This window comes from Taudactylus pleione, unplaced genomic scaffold (genome assembly GCF_031769625.1).
Source record: "Taudactylus pleione unplaced genomic scaffold, aTauple2 ptg000493l, whole genome shotgun sequence".
NCBI lineage: Eukaryota > Metazoa > Chordata > Amphibia > Anura > Myobatrachidae > Taudactylus > Taudactylus pleione.
This window is the reverse complement of record NW_028284895.1, coordinates 1103666-1123306: the sequence shown is the minus strand read 5'-3', so window position 1 is coordinate 1123306 and position 19641 is coordinate 1103666. Positions and strand designations below refer to the sequence as shown.

The 19641-nt window shown below is 39.9% G+C and overlaps 1 protein-coding gene across 2 annotated transcripts in view; it reads left to right on the top strand.

The window, feature by feature from the left end:
• The window catches only part of PHF20L1 (PHD finger protein 20 like 1), a 123117-nt gene that overhangs the window by 79559 nt on the left and 23917 nt on the right, over positions 1-19641 (top strand). For both annotated transcript variants that reach the window (XM_088449714.1, XM_088449713.1), the window contains 5 exons: positions 3702-3872; positions 4290-4484; positions 13651-13866; positions 15230-15283; positions 16321-16416. In XM_088449714.1, the coding sequence (XP_088305840.1) occupies positions 3702-3872; positions 4290-4484; positions 13651-13866; positions 15230-15283; positions 16321-16416 (732 nt within the window). The remainder of the gene's footprint in view (positions 1-3701; positions 3873-4289; positions 4485-13650; positions 13867-15229; positions 15284-16320; positions 16417-19641) is intronic.

The window sequence follows — 19641 nt, the reverse complement described above, 5'->3', positions numbered from 1 at the left end:
ATATCGGCAAGTAGATAACCTACTGGTTTAATAACAGAGTTACAGTATATCTTATAATACCTTAAAAATAACCCGAAACAAGTAGTGATTTGGTAATTCTCAAAAACAAAGACTTCTATTCTGCAGGTAACCTTTACCCAGCAACACTTTACTGATTTAATATTTAGTAGCAGTTGTTATTGGTTTAAATCACATGAAAAACACACAGGGGGTATTTTATTTTTAGTGAGAGATTAACTATTTATTATTTTGTTGTGTTTCTGCAAATTAATAGATGTTATTTTGAAAATTCAGCTTTGACTAGTGCAAAAAACAGTTTGTGCAGCGTAACACAATATTTTAAGGTTTTAAAACATTTTGTACAAAAAGCAATGGCTGTAAACACGATTTACAGTCTAATTAAATTTTTTTGGTGTTGATTTTATTATATGATGGTAATAGTCTTTCATAGGTTAAGTTATAAAAATCAGGGTATGGAACAGAATTTACAGAACTACTATTCTGGCACAAAAAAAAAAAATCACCACAAAAATCTGGGTTCATAGTTATAAAGAAATTTTCTGTTCTTTTCATGTTGTTAGCCAAGGAAATTCCTAATTTCTGTACTGGAAGTTGGTTGAAGTAAAAATCAAGAATATATATATATATATGTATATGTGTGTATATGCTAATTTCTTACAGAATACAGTATACATTGGTAAATTGTTTTGATATTGGTCACATTTTCAGCTTTGAAGAATTAATGCTAATGTGCTAAAATATAGCTAATGGAAGTTTTTTTTGTGTATATTTAAACTTTTTTTATTTGTATGCATAACTTTTTTTTCTCATTTTGTAGGTTAGAAAATAGGCATTTTTTTCTACACTTTAGAAAATCCATCCTAGATTTATTCTCCTTAAATCTAAGTAATTGCCAAGCTTGTAATTTTAATATTTTTTTGTCTCAAGTATGGCACTAACTATTATACAGAAGTATATATTTTTTCCTCACCGGCACTAATAATTTGCATTATTACTGTTATAAAAATGCACAATTAAATTTTTTCCAAGATTATAAACATTTCAATACAGTTTCGGCATAAGACCTATGATATAGATTCTAGATGCATAACACATACTGTATATAAAAATATCAGGATAAAAGGCGGCATTCGGAGTCTTAATATCAATCGATAAACATTTGGAGTGCCGGGTCTTGGTCTGGTGTGTGATATATATATTTCATAATAACACAAAATATATTTTGTGTGTGATGCATGTTTTTGAATAATAATTTTTTGTACTACTATAAGGATTAGGATTAGGGACAACGGTGGATTTATACCTGGCTATTAAAAGGTTTCCCCAAAGTATTATGTTTAGCCAATCATATGATGCTCACATCCAGTCCTGAGACAACCTATTCGGACAGGTATATTATGCTGCTGTTCAGTTTTCCGGCCATATTGTGATACAAGTTGTGAAATGACCGGTGTTTCCTATGCCTTTAAGTATTAACCCATGATTTATAATATATGAAGGAAAACCTATGTCTTATCTAAACCTGTGCTCATTTCACATAGTAAATGCTTGCAATGCAGCTGTATATATTTTTGCACAATTTACAGATATAAATTATAGTAATTAAGACATGTTTATTGGGGAATCAGTATGATTTATATATAATATATATAGTCCTGACAGTGGCAGCCTGACAGAGTAGGAAATCCTGATCGTCCTGAAGGTAAGTATAAACTAACCTAATACTACCCCCTAACCCTCCGTTAGAGGTGTCTAACCCTAACCTCCACCCCCCCCCCCCTCAAGTGCCTAACCCCCTTCCCCTAGCCTGACCCTAACCTCCAGGCGGGGTGCCTACTAACCTTAAGTCCCCCCCCGGGAGCCCCTAATCTAACACCACCCCTCCCCTACTGTCCGCGCCTGGCTTACCTTCGAACGGTATGCCTAGTGTCGGGCTCCTCCGGGCTTAGGTCTAATGCCAGGCGTCAAGATTTCGACGCCTGTCATTTCTACCTTGCCGGGATTAAGGAGTCTTCCCGACTGCTTCCCGTTTATTGGTGCTGATGAATTTTGCCAAATTACAGTAAATGCAAAAAAGTCACAATTTGCAAATATTTAACTTTAGCAGAATTATAAATTTGCTAATTTTTGTAACATTTGCAGTCCTATTACTGCATGGTTTTTCATTATTATGCTTAAAAGCCACTACTAGCTAACTGGTTAAGTACATAATCATAAATATTTTATTGCTTGTGCAAGAATGATCTCCACATTACTGCCATAACAAAATGAAAACAGAAGTATGCAAACTTCACAGCCTCGGCACATCACGATGTAATTAATGCTCCATCTCTAGCCTAGCTCTGAGCATTATTGAAAATTAATATCTTGAATTAGTTTTACTGGTTAGCCTCAGGAAAGCTCCCCAGTGCTGAATAACATCTAGTCTACAAGCTCTTGAGCATTGCAGAGCGAATACTTCACCCTTCAAGCTTAGCAACGGTAAATCAAAATGCTAATGAAAGAAAGAAGGAGAATTCCTTGTACACCATTCAAATTGTAATTGATATCTGACCGGTTCTAAGCTTCAGTAGCTTTCATTTTTTTAATTTATTTTTTTAAATGGAAGTTAGGTTCCAGAATACTGCAATTTAATGGTTCTGTTTAGTTACAAAAAAAAAAAAAGTTTAAAAAACTTCCATCATTTATATTTGGAATACATTTTTTGTGCCTCAAATTAGGAATTGATCTGGTTATATGACATTCGGGGGGTGATTTAGTGTTGTACACAAAGTGCCTGTGTGCTCGGTTGCTATGGAAGAGATGTATCAAGCCTCCTAAAGAGTGGCAAAGTTGCTTATAGCAATCAATTGCTTTGAGGTTGAATTTATCAAGTACATTCTATAAAGTGATAGGTAGAATCTGATTGGTTGCTATGGGTAACGTCTCCATTGTCCCCTTTTCCGCTCTTTAGAAGACTTGATACATCTCCCCCTCTGCATCTTGTATACAATTTGTTCTCACTGGACTCTGCACAATCTGCAGCATTATTTAGAGCTACATATGCAGTATGTCACAATTGCAGCCACTTGTCCTTGGAGAGGTACATATGACTCTAACTTCAGTATAGTAAACCTGTATATAAAGAAGATAAGAACCTTCTTTGAGATGTATCTTATTATGGGTTACATGTGTCCTTGGAATGTGTTCCTCATCCAGCGCAATTTCTTCACCTGCACAAGACAAATTTTTTCCAAGTTGGTGGAGATTATTGCCGTTTATTTGTTGCTGATACAACTCAACACTAGATTCAAGTTTACACGAGTCTTATGATGTGTAACCAGATTTAGAAGAGGATACTTAAGTGTATATCTGTATATTTGTACATATGCAGATGGGCATCTTTTACGTTCACCTCTAAATCACCCCTACAATATACATCTGTAAAGACTATCGAGACAGTCTTCCACAATATTAGTTTTGTAACATTTTTTTTTATATTTTTTTAAGAAAATCTGGATTTTTCAAGGTGATTTTTTTATTATTATTATTATTTCCTTAGATATGAGTGGAAAAGTAATGCTAAATGAATTATAAAGGTGCATGTTGTTGCGTGGATATGACCCCCAGTTTCAGCTGTCTTCACACTGAATGGGTTAGATAATTCCATGTCATGATCATTGAAAGCTCTTTCTTTATAGGTATGCCACACAACGCAAATCTTTCTAGGTCCTCTGGACGTAACAAGCGAAGGCGACGAGCTCAACGCACAGTACCTGAAGGCTCTGGAGCCTTTCCGTGCCTCCTTTTCAGTGAAGGAATAAGCCTTCCAGGCTACATTCAGACTCCGCAAGACCTTTCATTAGCGAAGGGTAATTAATTTAATGAGTTCCAAGCGGACAGGGTCTACCTAATCAATAACTATATAATGCCCTTTTGTTAGAAATTTGGGTAAGATATATTATATATTGGTTTTATGTAGGAAAGCAAAAGGATTATGCAGGTGTATTCAACATTCGGCCCTCCATCTTCTGTCTAATGGCAAAACTGTGACAGGGCTTGCTGGGATGTGTAGTTCCACAGCAGCTGTATGGCCGCATGTTGAAAACCCCTGAATTAATGAATGATAAGTTAGTGGTTAAACATATTTGATTTCACGTGTCTAGGCAGGCATCCAGTTTTATCCATAATGCCCAGGGAATGTTACATACATTATCAGCTGAATGTTTTGTGTGTGTGCCACGGGACATCCTATTGTAATACTCTATCACATTCTTTTGTTTACATAGTACCCGATGTTGCCTTTGCGCCTCAGGAGAAGCTTGAACCTCTTGACCTAAGCCGTAGTGCGGAAATCACAACTCCCATAGTCCCAAAATCCACTTTTCTCACTGACTGTCCCACTAAAGAAAAGGAACATTCACAATTGATAACCTATTCTTCCAAAGCAATAACTGATGGCAGAATCACTTCAGCATCATCAGGTAAAGCTCTTAAGTTTGCAAGCACATTGCCTGTATCTGAATTACTACTCTACGCGATCCAGGCCTTATATAGACATCTTCATCATGACTGTCCTCTGTGGTGACGGGTAGGCGTGTGAGTCTCTGCACCATTTCTGCTTCTGTGTAAATCCTGATGGTTACTTACATATTGTAAGTACAATTTTGCTGCTTAGGGCTTAAGAATAGCTGACTTTCTTGATGTTCAATTTACAGTAGCAGTGAGGTATTTTAATTCCAATAAAATGTAGTTTATTAAAACGACAAGTATCTGAAACCCTGCCCTGAATTCAAAAAAGGATCCATATTGTGTGTTTTTTTTTTTGTTTTTGTTTTTAAATATAACTTGTATAACTTATTATTATTACATTTAAAATTACTAATTTATTTGTTAAAAATATATATATATAAAAAAAAAAAAAAAAAAAACCCATCCCGGAGCTTGTCATCCCTAAAAGCCTTGATCTATAAATTAAGAACCCTTACAATATACTTACTCCAGCTAATGAAGAAGTGTAGACTTGTAGCACTCGGGAAGGTTTAGCCGAATGCGTACAAAATGAATTGATACCGAATGCTACCTATCTACCCTTTTTCTTTATGTTCATTGAGGACTCGCACAACACTTTTGTTGCCTGTGGGTATTTGCTTGTATTGAATGTACATACGTCACCTGTGCGCCTGATTCAACACCTCTTTGGACCCCAGCTAATGTCCGATCCCTTTCCAGCTGCTTATTATTGCTTCTAAAATCAACCTAGGATCTTACTGTTCCGTCGCCCTTCCATTCCTCGTGCCATGGGCTGTTGAGTTTGCATTTTAGTTGCTGCCTTTACTTTCCCCGACTCAGCCTAGGTCCAACCCTTAAACCGAACACTATTCTAGTCTGAAAGCTAATCCTAGTCCTTAACCTACTGTGTATGCAGGCAGTTTACAAAATTGCCGTTTTATCACTTTAAATTGCAAGCAGTTCTCTTGGGGAGGCGTACCTGCGCGGTGGGAGTCATCTCATCGTAAGTCCAGCACGTGTGTCTTTCTCTACAAGTTTGTCCCTGTATATCCCTGTATAAAATAGTACCGAATATGTACGCTATCGACTGGAAGAACAGAAAATAATCTGTCATAAAGCTTTTTGGTTACTTTTTAATCTCGGTAACCTGAGAAACCTCTAGTTTACTTAATAACGTATGTTGGCACAAGCTAATATGGAGTTCTATATAGTAATTAAAAAAACCCCCATTGCTTTGCAAAGTGTATATAACGTGTATATCTGCAGCCCACGGTTATTGGGAATAACTACATGATACTGGTTTTCTGGACCATATTTGGCAATATAAATGATTGTTCTAAATTTGTTTTAATTACGGTACTATAGTGTGCTCTGTGCCTTTATCAATTATTAAATAAGAGTTGGCTTAGCAGGCTGAGTGCACGGCCGTCTGCTCCGAAAGTCACCATTGTGACTGTTTCTCTTATCGCAGTGCTGTATCCGAAAAACGTCAAGTGTGTTATTATTGTACTGTATGTGTGTTATTATGAGTGTGCGCCTGTTATAAGGAGACTGGTTTGATGCCAGATCCCTGTATCTTTTGTCACGTCTCCCAGCATTCACAATGCCGTCTCACAGAGCCTGCTGGCTGTCGGGATGAATAGCTCAGCACAACAGTTATTCTTGTCCTGAGCTGAGCCTCAGAGGCCTCAATGGACAGGCTGTAACTAATTTAGGAGGCCTTACAGGCTGTGCCGCTGGGATCAGAGGTCTTATCAATTTTTCCAGAGAAACTAGGCTTCTGAAATTAGAGAGGACAGGAATGACTGTGGAAAGCTACTGAAGGAAGAGCCATACTGTCCTGGATTCCGGGTAGAATGTCGACATGGACATAGGTTGTCATTTAACATATCGACCGCACAGTTTTGTGGGGTTTTTTTAGGGTTAGGCTAAAGTATGCATAAATGTCGACTTTTCATACTACACAAAACTAACAAAAGAACCGACTGTCTTTGCGTACAAAACATTCCTGGTTTCCCATCATTTCTCATTATACAAAGGCTTTGCTTTTTCCGTTGCCAGGCATTGATTTGATCACGGTGCACAAAGTGTTCAGTAGGAGAATCCTGTCGGCTGCCTGGGAACAGATCCCTTGCCAACCAACTCGTCGGTGGCTGTCACATTAACTCTTTGAAACCTTTCATCTATGACACAAACTCCATAAGCTATTTTACTTATTTAGGTGCATTGGTCTTTGGTAGTTTGAAGTTCAGACGCTCATCCAGCTTGGAACATAAATAAGTATTAACCTTGTAACCTTATTAGTTTACGTTTTCTAGCAAGGTTTAAGTTTTGTATCTGCTCAGTCTACAGTAGGTGTCCGTTACCTACGCGCAGTGGATTCAACAAATATAAGGAGCTAAAAAGTCCTGATTGCCCAGCAGTGTCAGCTCTCAGATAATTCATAAGCTAAGTACGGCTGTAGCACCCAGAATGGCTGCAGCTACTGCGAGGAAAGGCAAATGACACCGGCATGGAGTTTTAATCTTAATCAAAAACCCTTTGTAGATACCACATGTTGTACGCATCTGGAACCATCTATATTTGCAAAATGTTACATATTGTGAACGCCTGCAGGATCGATTACACTTGTTTTCAAGTACTAAACGATCAAAATACTCAAACTGTGACCGTTCCTATAGCTGAATATATTTTGGATTAGATCAATGTTTAGGAGCTTTTCATGTGTCTTGCAGCAATAACCTGAGATCTCATTAGGTGCGATTGCTTTGTGTGAGTAGAATCACGCGTGGGCACCTTACATATGACATCTCTGGCAGAGAGAGAAGCAGATTGCAGAGCATTGGCTCACCCACTACACTGATGCTGTATTGGATTAATGTGAAGCATTGTTCCTGCCTCCTGTGCGTAAGATTTGCAGATGTTGGCTATCCATTTATATGTAGTCAGGTTTCTTAGGGTCTTAGATCCTGCTTGTCTGAGAGTACTGTACACTGCAATTAACACATTATGGAGCTGTGCTTTGTGTACTGGTATAATCGCAGTGCCTGCTATAACATTGGATCAATCTCTTCTGCTTTATTCACGATCTGAAAGAGGTGACGACTATGTGAGGGGAGTACCACCATTTTGTATCTCTAGAGTTAATATAGCCTTAATTCTTGTGCATTTATATTGATAATACTAGCACTTTACCCTAAGGGGTTTTCTGTAGGTGTTAATGTTAATGTAATGAGGCAGAAATGCAAATTGATCCTGTATAGGGCTTAGTGCTGTAAGCTACTTGGTATTCAGCAAAGTCTCTTGGCGTTACTATGCTGCAGCTGGCTGGTTGAAGGCACATGGAGAATTGTGGGAGTTGTAGTTCCTGGAATTTGCAACCTGTTTTATTTTTATTTGGACTGGTTTACACTCTTAATGGCTGAAATCTAGAGCTAGACATTACTCTGACAGTATCACTCTGTATATTTATATTTATGCAGATCAATAGAGAATAAGGGGTTATATTTACTAAAGTGCAGGTTCTTAGAAGTGGAAACGTTGCCCATAGCAACCAATCAGATTCTAGCTATTATCTTCTAGAAGGTGCTAGAAAAATGACAAGTAGAATCTGACTGGTTGCTATGGGCAACATCTCCACTTCTAAAAACCCCGCACTTTAGTAAATACACTCCTATGTATACAGCTTTGACTTGTCTTCTTTTATGTCCCAATTTTTCTTTATTAATGATTTTCCTTTTCAAGGTATGGGGACAATGTGCCCCGTACTAAAAATGATATGACTGTTAGAAGTCTGATCAGAGTTCTGTGACAATATACAACTATGCTCTTACCCAGGTCACAAAAATCTGTGTTGACTTTTCATTTCTGTTATAATTTATATTAGGTGTTGCATTATACAATATAATACCCAGGTTTTCCTAATGAGCTCTAACCTGATGACAACAGAACTCACAGAATATATACTGTGACTTCAGAACGCCCTGTTTGTTCAGATATTTACAATACAGTCCTGCAAGCGCCTCGCTGTAATACTTACCTATGCCGCCGTTGCTCTCCTCTCCTGGTCTGTCCTATCTCCATAGCGGCAGTGAGTGCATCTCCAGCTCTGTACATTTGATTGCCGATTATTATATAGATATATATAACAATTCCACAAACTCTAGCACTGAAGTAATATCTACAGTGTTGGGGTTGCATAAAATTGGATTTAAAAAAAACATATATATATATATATCAAAAACGGATTTATTTTATTTAAATAGGATTTTTTATTAAAATTTTTTTTTTTAAAATAAACGTTTACAAATGTAAAATGTTTAGTTAAAAAAAAATTTTTAATTAAAAAATCCTATTTAAATCCAAAAAAAAATCTGATTTAAATCAAATAAATCCGTATTTATTTATTTATTTTTTTAAAAATCAGATTTTTATGCAACCCTGCTTTCCAATAATATGACCACAAAAAAAACCCACCTGCGGACAGCACTCTCAGGGTTTCCTACTATCCTCAATCCGACACTTATTCCAAACTATCTTGAGATTGGCTGCAGCAGGTTGACTTGACATGAGGAGAAGGTATGTTTCTAACTGAGCAGGCAACATGTGAATGATAGACTTGCAGACCTGCTCTGCAGACATGCACACTGTTGTTTTATACATGGGAAATTTTTGATACAGCAACTTAAATTTTGGCCCTTAAAAACAAAAAACAAAAGAAAGCCTTTGGAGGGGGTACTGTAAATACTGTTGCTGCTAACTGAGCAAAGTTCTGCTTGTTATTTCGAAAGAGAAGAAAGTACTATTTATCTCAGGGCTTTATTTCTCAGCCCTCTATAGAGACACTGCAACAATTGTAACCCTGTTAAGGCCCCTACACTAGAGGATATTTGGCCGATTCCGACGCATCGGAACGACAAATCGTTAATTGTGGATGCCGTCATTCGTCGCATCTTCAAATCTTTTGTACATGCAGGAGGATCTGTCAATCTCATTAACGAGTCCCCTCAGATCGTGCAGTGTGTACGCGCTACTGAATGACCAGGCGATATGGTTACATTATATAGTTAACAATGTAATCGCCGAACGATGCAAGATATATATCGTTTGGTCATTTGTAAGAGTGCACAGTCCATATGCACTAGATCGTTTGCCCAGGAGTTCAGGGGAAATCGTTGACGACATCACATCGTTTGCAAATCGTTTAGCGCAGTGGTAGCCAACCCTGGTCCTGGAGAGCTACCAACAGTGCATGTTTTTAAGGTCTCCTCACAGAATCACAAGTGTAATCATTAGCTCCACCTGTGGATCTTTTCAAATGAGTAAGTGAGTAATGAATACACCTGTGCACCAGTTAGGTGGTCTGGAAAACGTGAACTGTTGGTAGCTCTTGAGGACCGAGGTTGGCTACCCCTGGTCTAGCGTGTACCCAGCTTTAGAAATTGCTTCTTTTAATGTACTGCTTTTCCTTTAACTTAATGTGAACCTCCCAGTGTATCAACAGCTCAGAAATCTTGTCCTCAAGAAATGATTAGTCTGAAGACCATTATACTGTCTGGCTAATGAGGCTTTTTCTTTTTTATAATGACCTTAATGTCTGTACACTATAAGATGCGTTTGGCGGCCACTTTGCCGTTCACTGTCCGTGTATCCCATTCTGGAGACTCTCAGGGTCGACTCTGTAGCTGCACAAAGACATTTGCAGTTTCCCCATTTAAAAACAATGTAACTGAAATGTGGGTGCAAGACAGAAACTCCATCCTAATTACCAGCGCTGTGTCCCCTGCGGCCTCTGGCTAGCTGACAGCGTGCTACACAGCTCTGTACCTCAGCTGCCATTTCACGTTCTGCCGTCTGGATGTTTTCCTGGGGTAATCGTATCACAGAAAAATTAAATGTAATTACAGGTCTCCCATATCCAAAATGCTTGGGACCAAGGGTATTTTGGATATCGGATAATTCCGTATTTTGGAATAATTGCATGCCATATTGAAATGTCTTAGGAATAGGGCCCAAATCTAAGCACAGAATGCATTTATGAATCATATACACCTTATACACACAGCCTGAAGGTAATTTTATAGAATATTTTCAATAATTTTGTGGCTCAAACAAAGTTTGTGTACATACATGAAATTCATTTATGTTTCATATACACCTTATACACACAGCCTATAGGTCATTTTATACTTTATTTTTAATAATTGTGTGCCTTAATAAAGTTTGTGTACATACATGAAATTCATTTATGTTTCATATACACCTTATACACACAGCCTATAGGTCATTTTATACTTTATTTTTAATAATTGTGTGCCTTAATAAAGTTTGTGTACATTGAACCATCAAAAATCAAAAGTTTCACTATCAGTCATGCTAAAAATATTCCGTATTTCGGAATATTTGGATATGGGAGACTCAACCTGTATAAATAATCATAAGGGCCAAAAGTGAGGAGGGACCGTAGGTCACTGCAGCAGGCTGTTGCCTGGATATGGTAGTGTGGAGGAGGAAACTTCAGGCTACTCTGCGGTATTCATGCATCAGTCATAATGCCCAAAGCTGGTGAGCACAAATGATCTGGAGCTTTGTGACCAGGAGAGACGGACACTAGACTGACCAGTTTCCCCTGAGAACGTTGTGCTGCCAGTGGTCCGTGCTGCCGCGTGATAAGGCCTTGCTTCATCGAGTACAGGTCTGTAATGTACAACTGGGACATGCATTTTTATCATAGAGCCTTATTATTTTGCCCTCTTACAAAATCCGCTCCCTTTAATATTATTTTAATAACTTCTTTCTGCTACATGAATGTCTGGTTTGTTGTGGCTGATGCAGAGGGGTGAACTGTTCTCACTGCTAAGGCCTGTAGTGCCGTAACAGCGAACATCTATCTGCCAGTCCTGTGCCGCAGAAAAGTAATGCATTAACCAGCGTCATTATATAGCAGTCACTTTAGGATCTGAAAGAAATCGGCTGCAAGCTAAGTTGGTGCCTTAATATTTTCATGAGGTGCTGGAGATTCCCCGAGTATTATTCTTTGTATTGCCGGTCCGAGTTACTGCAGACACCATGTTGTCACATGGGGCAGGATGTATGACACAGGAACTTGGTATATTTGCATTTTTCCCTTATTGACTGTTTTAAGTAACCTGAGTGAATTAGAGCTGTTTGCTGTGGATTTTACACTTTAAATAAATACACGTTTACAAGGGGAGGTAAATCTCTTCTGTGGGTCATTAGTGTGCTATCCGATAATGTCATGTGAATAGTGTTTATAGGTGAAAGAAGCATTACTTGCTACCAATACAAAGGAAATTCAATATTGGGCCTGAGTTACTAAAGTTTTAGAGCCATATTCAATTTGAGCCGAGCCGCGATACTTTTTCGCGGCCTGGACTTTCCGCCTACTTCGACTGTTTGGCAGGCGGGAAAATATTGCGCGCGTGCACGCGTTACCCCGTATTCAATTTGAAAGTACGCGAAAATGGCACCCGGCGAAACTGAAACAGACGGAAAGTGCTGTCAGATTTGGGGAAATCAGCCTGACACCCCCCAAAAGATGCCCTGACATGGGGGTTCCCTATGGTACCCCCCGATTTGGCTTGCTGAAGGTATTTGGTGTTTTTAAACGGGATCAATAGCTGCTAAATAGCGTTTTTCTATACATGATGCAGAATAGTATTCTTGAGTATTTTTTCCAGAAAATAACTAATCCCAGCAAATTTGGGTACTTGCAAATGGGGGTCAGCTTATTTAAAAGTTGCTAAAGTGAAGTTGAAAAATCGAGAAATATCCACCTTCCGCAAGCCCCTGCAATCAAAAAAACACCTGGGGCATACTTGGGGACCCCCCCAGAGTTACGTTCGCTAGTTTTTAACTTTGTCCCCCAACTTTTTTTTCTTTCGCCCCCTTTTTTAAAGTAATTTTTTGGGGTGTCCTTAAGTGATTTGTAAAAATTTTTTGCCACAGTTTACCTTTGGGGGACTGTTTGAAGGCTGCAGGGGGTTCCCGCAACGTTGCACCCCAAAACCCAAATTCTGCACTCTATTCCGCCTGCTATTCATAGGCGAAACTTTTTCGCCTATTACATTGCATTGCATTCGCCTAGGTGGAAAGTCTTTCAAATTGAATACGGGGTAAAACCAAAACAGGCGAAAATGACGTCATCAGCGAAAAAGTATCGCGGATCCAGACTTTTCGCCTCAAATTGAATACGGGCCTTAGTATGTGCAAGCATCTGCCAATGCTACATGTTGTTGTCTTCTAAATTCCTGATGCGTTTGTGTGTGAGCAGACGCCGTGTTTTTCAATGACCCTCTATGACGGTTGTGTTGCTCATGTATATCATCCACATTCACCCTGTAGGAACACACACACACACACTCTCTCTCACACACACACACACACACACACACACACACACACACACACACACACACACACACACACACACACACACACACACACACACACACACTCATGAAAACTAGCAAAAGTGGGAAATGTGCTGTAAATCGAAGCAGCCAATCAGATTTTCACTTTCATTTTACAAACCATGAACCTGATTGGTTGCTATGGGCTACTGTAGAGCCTGTCTTTTTCCATCAGCTATTATAAAACTCCTCCATGGTAGCAAAAACATTCTTGTATCTTACACACACAAGAAAGTATGAGGAGAGCGCTAACTACTGTAGCAGCATTTAGCTTCTGTCTGTCTAATACAAGTTGGACGATGAACATAAATTAGTTTTTTTGGGTGATGCGGTTTCAGTGCAGATGTGTCCCTGGGAATGATGTTAATAAAACCCCATAATTATTCATTTTGTTCTAAAGGCCCCCATACTTCAGCAATTGATTGCAGCAATCGCGCAATTCTGCAATCGATTGTGTATAAAAATCTTTCCCTTTTTCAATCGATTGCAGAATTGCAACAATCGATTGAAAAAGGGAAAGATTTTTATACACAATCGATTGCAAATTGCACGATTGCTGCAATCAATTGCTGATGTATGGGGGCCTTTACTGTTCCGCTGATTTACAAAGTCAGCGCCTGTTTATCAGGTGTAACCTATTAGTGTACATTAGACTGCACAGATTGTTCTCTGAGTCCCTGAATATTACCTGTGTTCCCCTTTGCAGATCCTGAACCCCATGACCTCTCCTTGCACCCGAACATGACTTTGCCAAACAACGTGAAAGCAGCCAAGGGGAATAAGAAGAAAAGACACCCCACTCCTATAACTGCGGAGAGGACGGAGCTATTACCTTCTCCTGTAACAGGAAACAAACTCTCTGATATTTTGCAGGAAAAAATAATAAAGAAAGTGAATGAGAAGGACAAGCATTCTGAAGTTGGTAAAACCACCTTGTTCTCTTATTTCTCTACCAGAACACAGACCGTATATGTTAGTACCGCGCCTCTTTTGTTCACTCTCCATAAAATGCTCCCATTCTTTTCAGTCTTACTGAAATGATAGGCAGGATTAATGGGTGTGGTATAATATGTCGACACTCATTATGTTGTTTCTTTAGATTGCTATTAATTTGATAATTCTGCGGTGTCAAGTGAGTACCATGGTAACCACAGTTACATGGCACATGATGTAATGCAGAAAAGCTTTGAAACGCCCCTTTATTTTCATTGTTAAATCCCTCCCCCACCTTGTGCACCCCCTCTGCCATCACATGACCTGCTGGGAGCTGTAGGGCTTTGTCTGTGAAGCAAACTAACTGTGTCTGGCAGCCATACGTGTTTTCCCTCCAGAGAGGTTTTGAAAAGGAGGGAATGATTTGTAGAAGGCCGCTTAAAAGGGACTTAACCTGCTATTTAAAGAAAAAAAAAACAAGCCACCTTAGTGACATTGCTGGTTTAGTAAACTATTTTACCAAATTCATGCACATTTTGAAAGTATAAGGGGAACAATCATAGAACAGATAGTTAGATACATATTGCCGTTAATGGTCCCAAATGAGATGGACCAGTGCTCCCCACAACCCTACACTTCTCCTTCCACTGAGCCCCCAGGTTCTCCTGAACAATTAGAACAGAATATTGAGTACACATTTATTGCTACTCCACTGAGGAAATGGTCCTCCCTCAGTAACTATCCACAGGGAGGACTTGGCTTGTATGTCTCACATTACTGTCATGTAGTGTGAACGGAATCGCAGACAGACCAAGGTAACGGTGGGGCGTAAAACAAAAGTGGAATACTTGCTTTAAAATGTGAATGATATCCCACAGAAGACTCCATTGGGCCTGCCGCATGCTCCGCTGTGGTGGTGTCGGTGCCCCTCCCCATGCACTCTTAAGGCGGGGCATCGACACCACTATAGACTGTTTACAACAGGAATCTGATTTAGCAAAGAGGAGAGCAGCACTGGACTATCGGAGCCTGCGGGGGAACCTCCAGATGACCCGATCTATCGGGTGAAACTAAACTTGACCTGATTCTTTTGTTGAATTTTTTTTTTTTTTCTTTTTGTGACAATAGTTTGATGATCAGATGCTAAACAGCATTTTTTATTTTTCACAAACCTTATGTAGACCGTTATCATTACGCAGAAGAGTCGCTTTCCCTGTATGTGATATTTTATTAAGGGAGAATAAACAAAAAGGGAAATTATTTATGTCCCGTTGATATTACCGCCTTAATCTTTGATATTACCGTCTTTATTTACACCGGTCTTTTTTTTAATTGTATTTTCAAATCTACAGGAGTCGTGAAACCTGAGAAGAAAGGAAAAACGGAAGACAAGTCGTCATCTGCCGGTAAGAAACGTTTCTAGTCTGTTTCAGTTGCAGCAAAGAAAACTGTTCTTAGATATCGATCAGTTTACGCTCAGCAGCATAGTATTAGCTGCTCAGGACATAAACCGTCTGTCTGAATGTAAATGGAGAGCCCGTGATTATTATCCGGCACTACGTATTATTGTCCATTAAATCATTGCTGACCTCTTCCTGTGTTTTTTTTCCTATCGCTGGATATATGATCACGTAAACTTAATACTGTGCTTTAGGGGTTTTATCATATCTGTATAATGATGCATTATTAATTCTAATACACAATTGTCCCTACTGGAGTGATCACATCAGATCCCATCGTTTGTACATCTGTTTTAGAGGTAGAATAGAAAAGGGCAGAATTGGAATATGGGGGTGTAGTAGGTATTACCGCCGGACGCATGACCGGCGGTTCAAATCCCGGCTGCCCGGCAAGGGTGAAAATCCTGATCGTCCCTAAGGTAAGTATCGCTAACCTAATTCTACCCCCTAACCCTAACCCTCCCTTAGGGGTACCTAACCCTAATCCCCCTCTAAGTACCTAAGTCCCCCCGGGGGGGGGGGGCGCCTAACCCTAACCTCCCCCCGGGGGTGCTTATCCCTAACCCCCCCTTCCCCTAGCCTAAACCTAACCCCACGAACGGCTGCCCGCGACCGGCGTCGTCCGGCTTAGCTTCGTTCGGTATGCCGGGCGTCGGTCTTCCGGCGTCTGGTTAATGACAGGCGTCGAGTTTTCAACGCCTGTCATTAGTACCACGCTGGGATTAGAAAGTCTGGAAGCCGGCTGTTGGTATTTAGACCGTCTGCTTCCAAACTACATCCCGAATATGTAGCGCTATATAAGAAACTGTTAATAATAATAATAATAATAATAATAATAATAACAGGCATATTACTGGGGGTAAGAACAGTCCCAATGAACATAGTAAAATGGGCTATACGCCAGCATTGTAAATGGCCACCGCAGTCTCACCTGGATGATGTCTGTTCTGTTCCTGGTTTCATGTTTCAATGTCTCCTCACAGGTAAAAAGAAAGAGAAAGATTGGAAGGAGAAGAAGGAGAAGGATCACTCTAAATCGAAGAAAAAGAAGAAGAAAAAGAAGAAAAGCAAACAGCACGGTATGTACTTATGTTACCGGGGGTTTTGTTATGGAGGTGAATGGAATTTACTCATCTCTCCTTAATGGGGCAGTCGCCCCCAGTATTCTGTAATGGATAGACACCTTAGGACAAAATAACGGATGGTATAGAAGTGAAGGGGATGTGGACTAAGTGTCGTCTGTAGTGGGGAGTAGTACGTTTAGGTGCTGGTGGGAAAGCTGGAGGTCGCTGTAAAGAGCTGGTAAAACATGAAATTACTATATAGACATTAATATATATCCTAGGTTATGTGATATCGTAATTGCGACCTTCTATATAACCTTTAAGACAATCCTGCCTAAAACCTCTAAACCACTAGGTGGCGCTAATTAGCGTTGTGATCAATCGCACACCATAATAAATGCTCTCAGGCTTAAGGGGGGTATCCACTAGACGATAAAGTTGAACGATAATGATAAAATCGTTCGATAATCGTTCGATAATCGTTCAAACATCGTTTGCAAATCGTGCAGTAATTGTTTCTAACGATGTACGATGCGCGCTCCCGCTGGTCGTTTGATCGTCTCCTCCATCGACTGAACATGCGGGTCAATTTCACTTGATTGCTTACAAATCGTTTACACATCGTTTACACATCATTTACACATCGTTTACACATCGTTCACGCTGAACGATCAAACGATGAACCACTATCTGCCCACTATAGCTGAAAGCTCTCAATCACAGATTAAAACAACATAGTTTATTGTTAGATCTTTTGCAAATCGTTTGCAAATCTTTTGCAAATCTTTTGCAAATTGTTCAGAGTGGAAGATCATATTTCAAGGGAAAATCGTTAAGAGGTTGGACAGGGATAAAATCGTCTAGTGGATGCCCCCCATTAGGAACTGTGGTCCAAAACACAAAAGTTATTATTCAAGGTAAAAGTACAGATAGTCACACGCTATGATCTAATATAATAAGTGCAAATAAATCATACAGTCACAAGGTACAGTTGATATAGATATGCATGATTAAACTTCAAAATACAAAGAGAGAGAGACACACAGAGAGAGAGACACACACAGAGAGAAAGACACACACAGAGAGAGAGACACACACAGAGAGAGACACACACACAGAGAGAGACACACACAGAGAGAGACACACACAGAGAGAGACACACACAGAGAGAGAGACACACACAGAGAGAAAGACACACACAGAGAGAAAGACACACACAGAGAGAGAGACCCACACAGAGAGAGACCCACACACAGAGAGAGACCCACACACAGAGAGAGACCCACACACAGAGAGAGACCCACACACAGAGAGAGACCCACACACAGAGAGAGACCCACACACAGAGAGAGACACACACACAGAGAGAGACACACACACAGAGAGAGACACACACACAGAGAGAGACACACACACAGAGACACACACACAGAGAGAGAGAGACACACAGAGAGAGAGAGAGACACACAGAGAGAGAGAGAGACACACAGAGAGAGAGAGAGACACACACAGAGAGAGAGAGAGACACACACAGAGAGAGAGAGACACACACAGAGAGAGAGAGACACACACAGAGAGAGAGAGACACACACAGAGAGAGAGAGACACACACAGAGAGAGAGAGACACACAGAGAGAGAGAGAGACACACAGAGAGAGAGAGAGACACACAGAGAGAGAGAGAGACACACAGAGAGAGAGAGAGACACACAGAGAGAGAGAGAGACACACAGAGAGAGAGAGAGACACACAGAGAGAGAGAGAGACACACACAGAGAGAGAGAGACACACAGAGAGAGAGAGAGACACAGAGAGAGAGAGAGAGACACAGAGAGAGAGAGAGAGACACACAGAGAGAGAGAGAGACACACAGAGAGAGAGAGAGAGAGAGACACACAGAGAGAGAGCGAGAGGCACACACAGAGAGACAGACAGATCAAAATACAATGAGAGAGATATCAATGTCTGCTGAGAGCACATGTCCAAGATGGCTGGTGATGGTGTGTGTGTGTGGGAGTTTGGGAATGATACATGCCCTATTGTCCAAACCGCATGGTCTCTAGACAAACTCCATTTTGAAAGTAAGAAAACCCACATTAAGTTGTAACTCTGTAAATCATATATCCATTAATGATCACAATTATAATAATTACAATATACCTATCTGACCTATACAACACCAAAACTGCGTAGAATTATAACTATAACCACAAGACTAGCAATTCACAACTTCCACTGAATCAAGCCTATCTCTCCCAAGCAGTGCTATTGTTCAAGCACATGGGAAGGCCCTAACACAGCTCACCAGAGGATCTCAAACAATTATATCAACCAGCATCAATCATTACAAATATTACAATAACTTCATAATCAATCCCTTTCCTGCATGCTGCTAAAACAACCAGTATGAACAGACTATTGTACACTACAGTGTAGATGATAACATGACAGACTAGATCACATTATATCATCTACTGTATGCTAACACAGACTTATGAATTCCATTACCAAACTACAAACTTATTACATACAATCTAGATAAGCTAATAACAGGTTAACACAAAACTCACTTCAGATATCCAAATAGACTAACTACTGTACAGTTGAACAACAATATACTCAGCCATGTTCCCGGGGTACAGAGTCCCATTCTTTTGGTTGTCTTGTGAGAGAGAGAACCTCTCTCCTCCAATTCCCTGCTCCAAGTGTGTCTGCTGGCCTGTGTGTTCTCAGAATGCCATACTCCTCCCCTCACCTGTGAAAAGGGCCTCCCAAACCCCCACCTTGAAACTCCTATCCCAACAGTGTGATACAAATCCTAAACAGGTCACTTCAAATGGACACAGATCAGCCTCCAAAAGCTTGTTGTCTCCTTATTCCCCCCCTGCATGCATAACTAAGCTGCTAACATTTTACAAGGTACATTTTGGTGTTATAACTTTCTACGGTCCATAAGTTGAGAATGCATGTTGCGATCTTCACCCCAATGATACCGGAAAGCTGTTGAGAAAGGGTAGATCAGTACAATACCAAACACTATTTACTTATCATGTATTAGACCTTAGATACTAAATAGTCTCTATTTCACAGCAATAGTAATAAATTAGTAAACTTTGAATATTACACTTTGGAGCTATGGAACCTTTTATGTAAGTGTGCACGTTGTGTTTTGTGTACTATGTGGTTTTGACAAAATGGAGCTGTGTGCACTATTTCTAAGATGGAGTCTTGTCGCCATTCG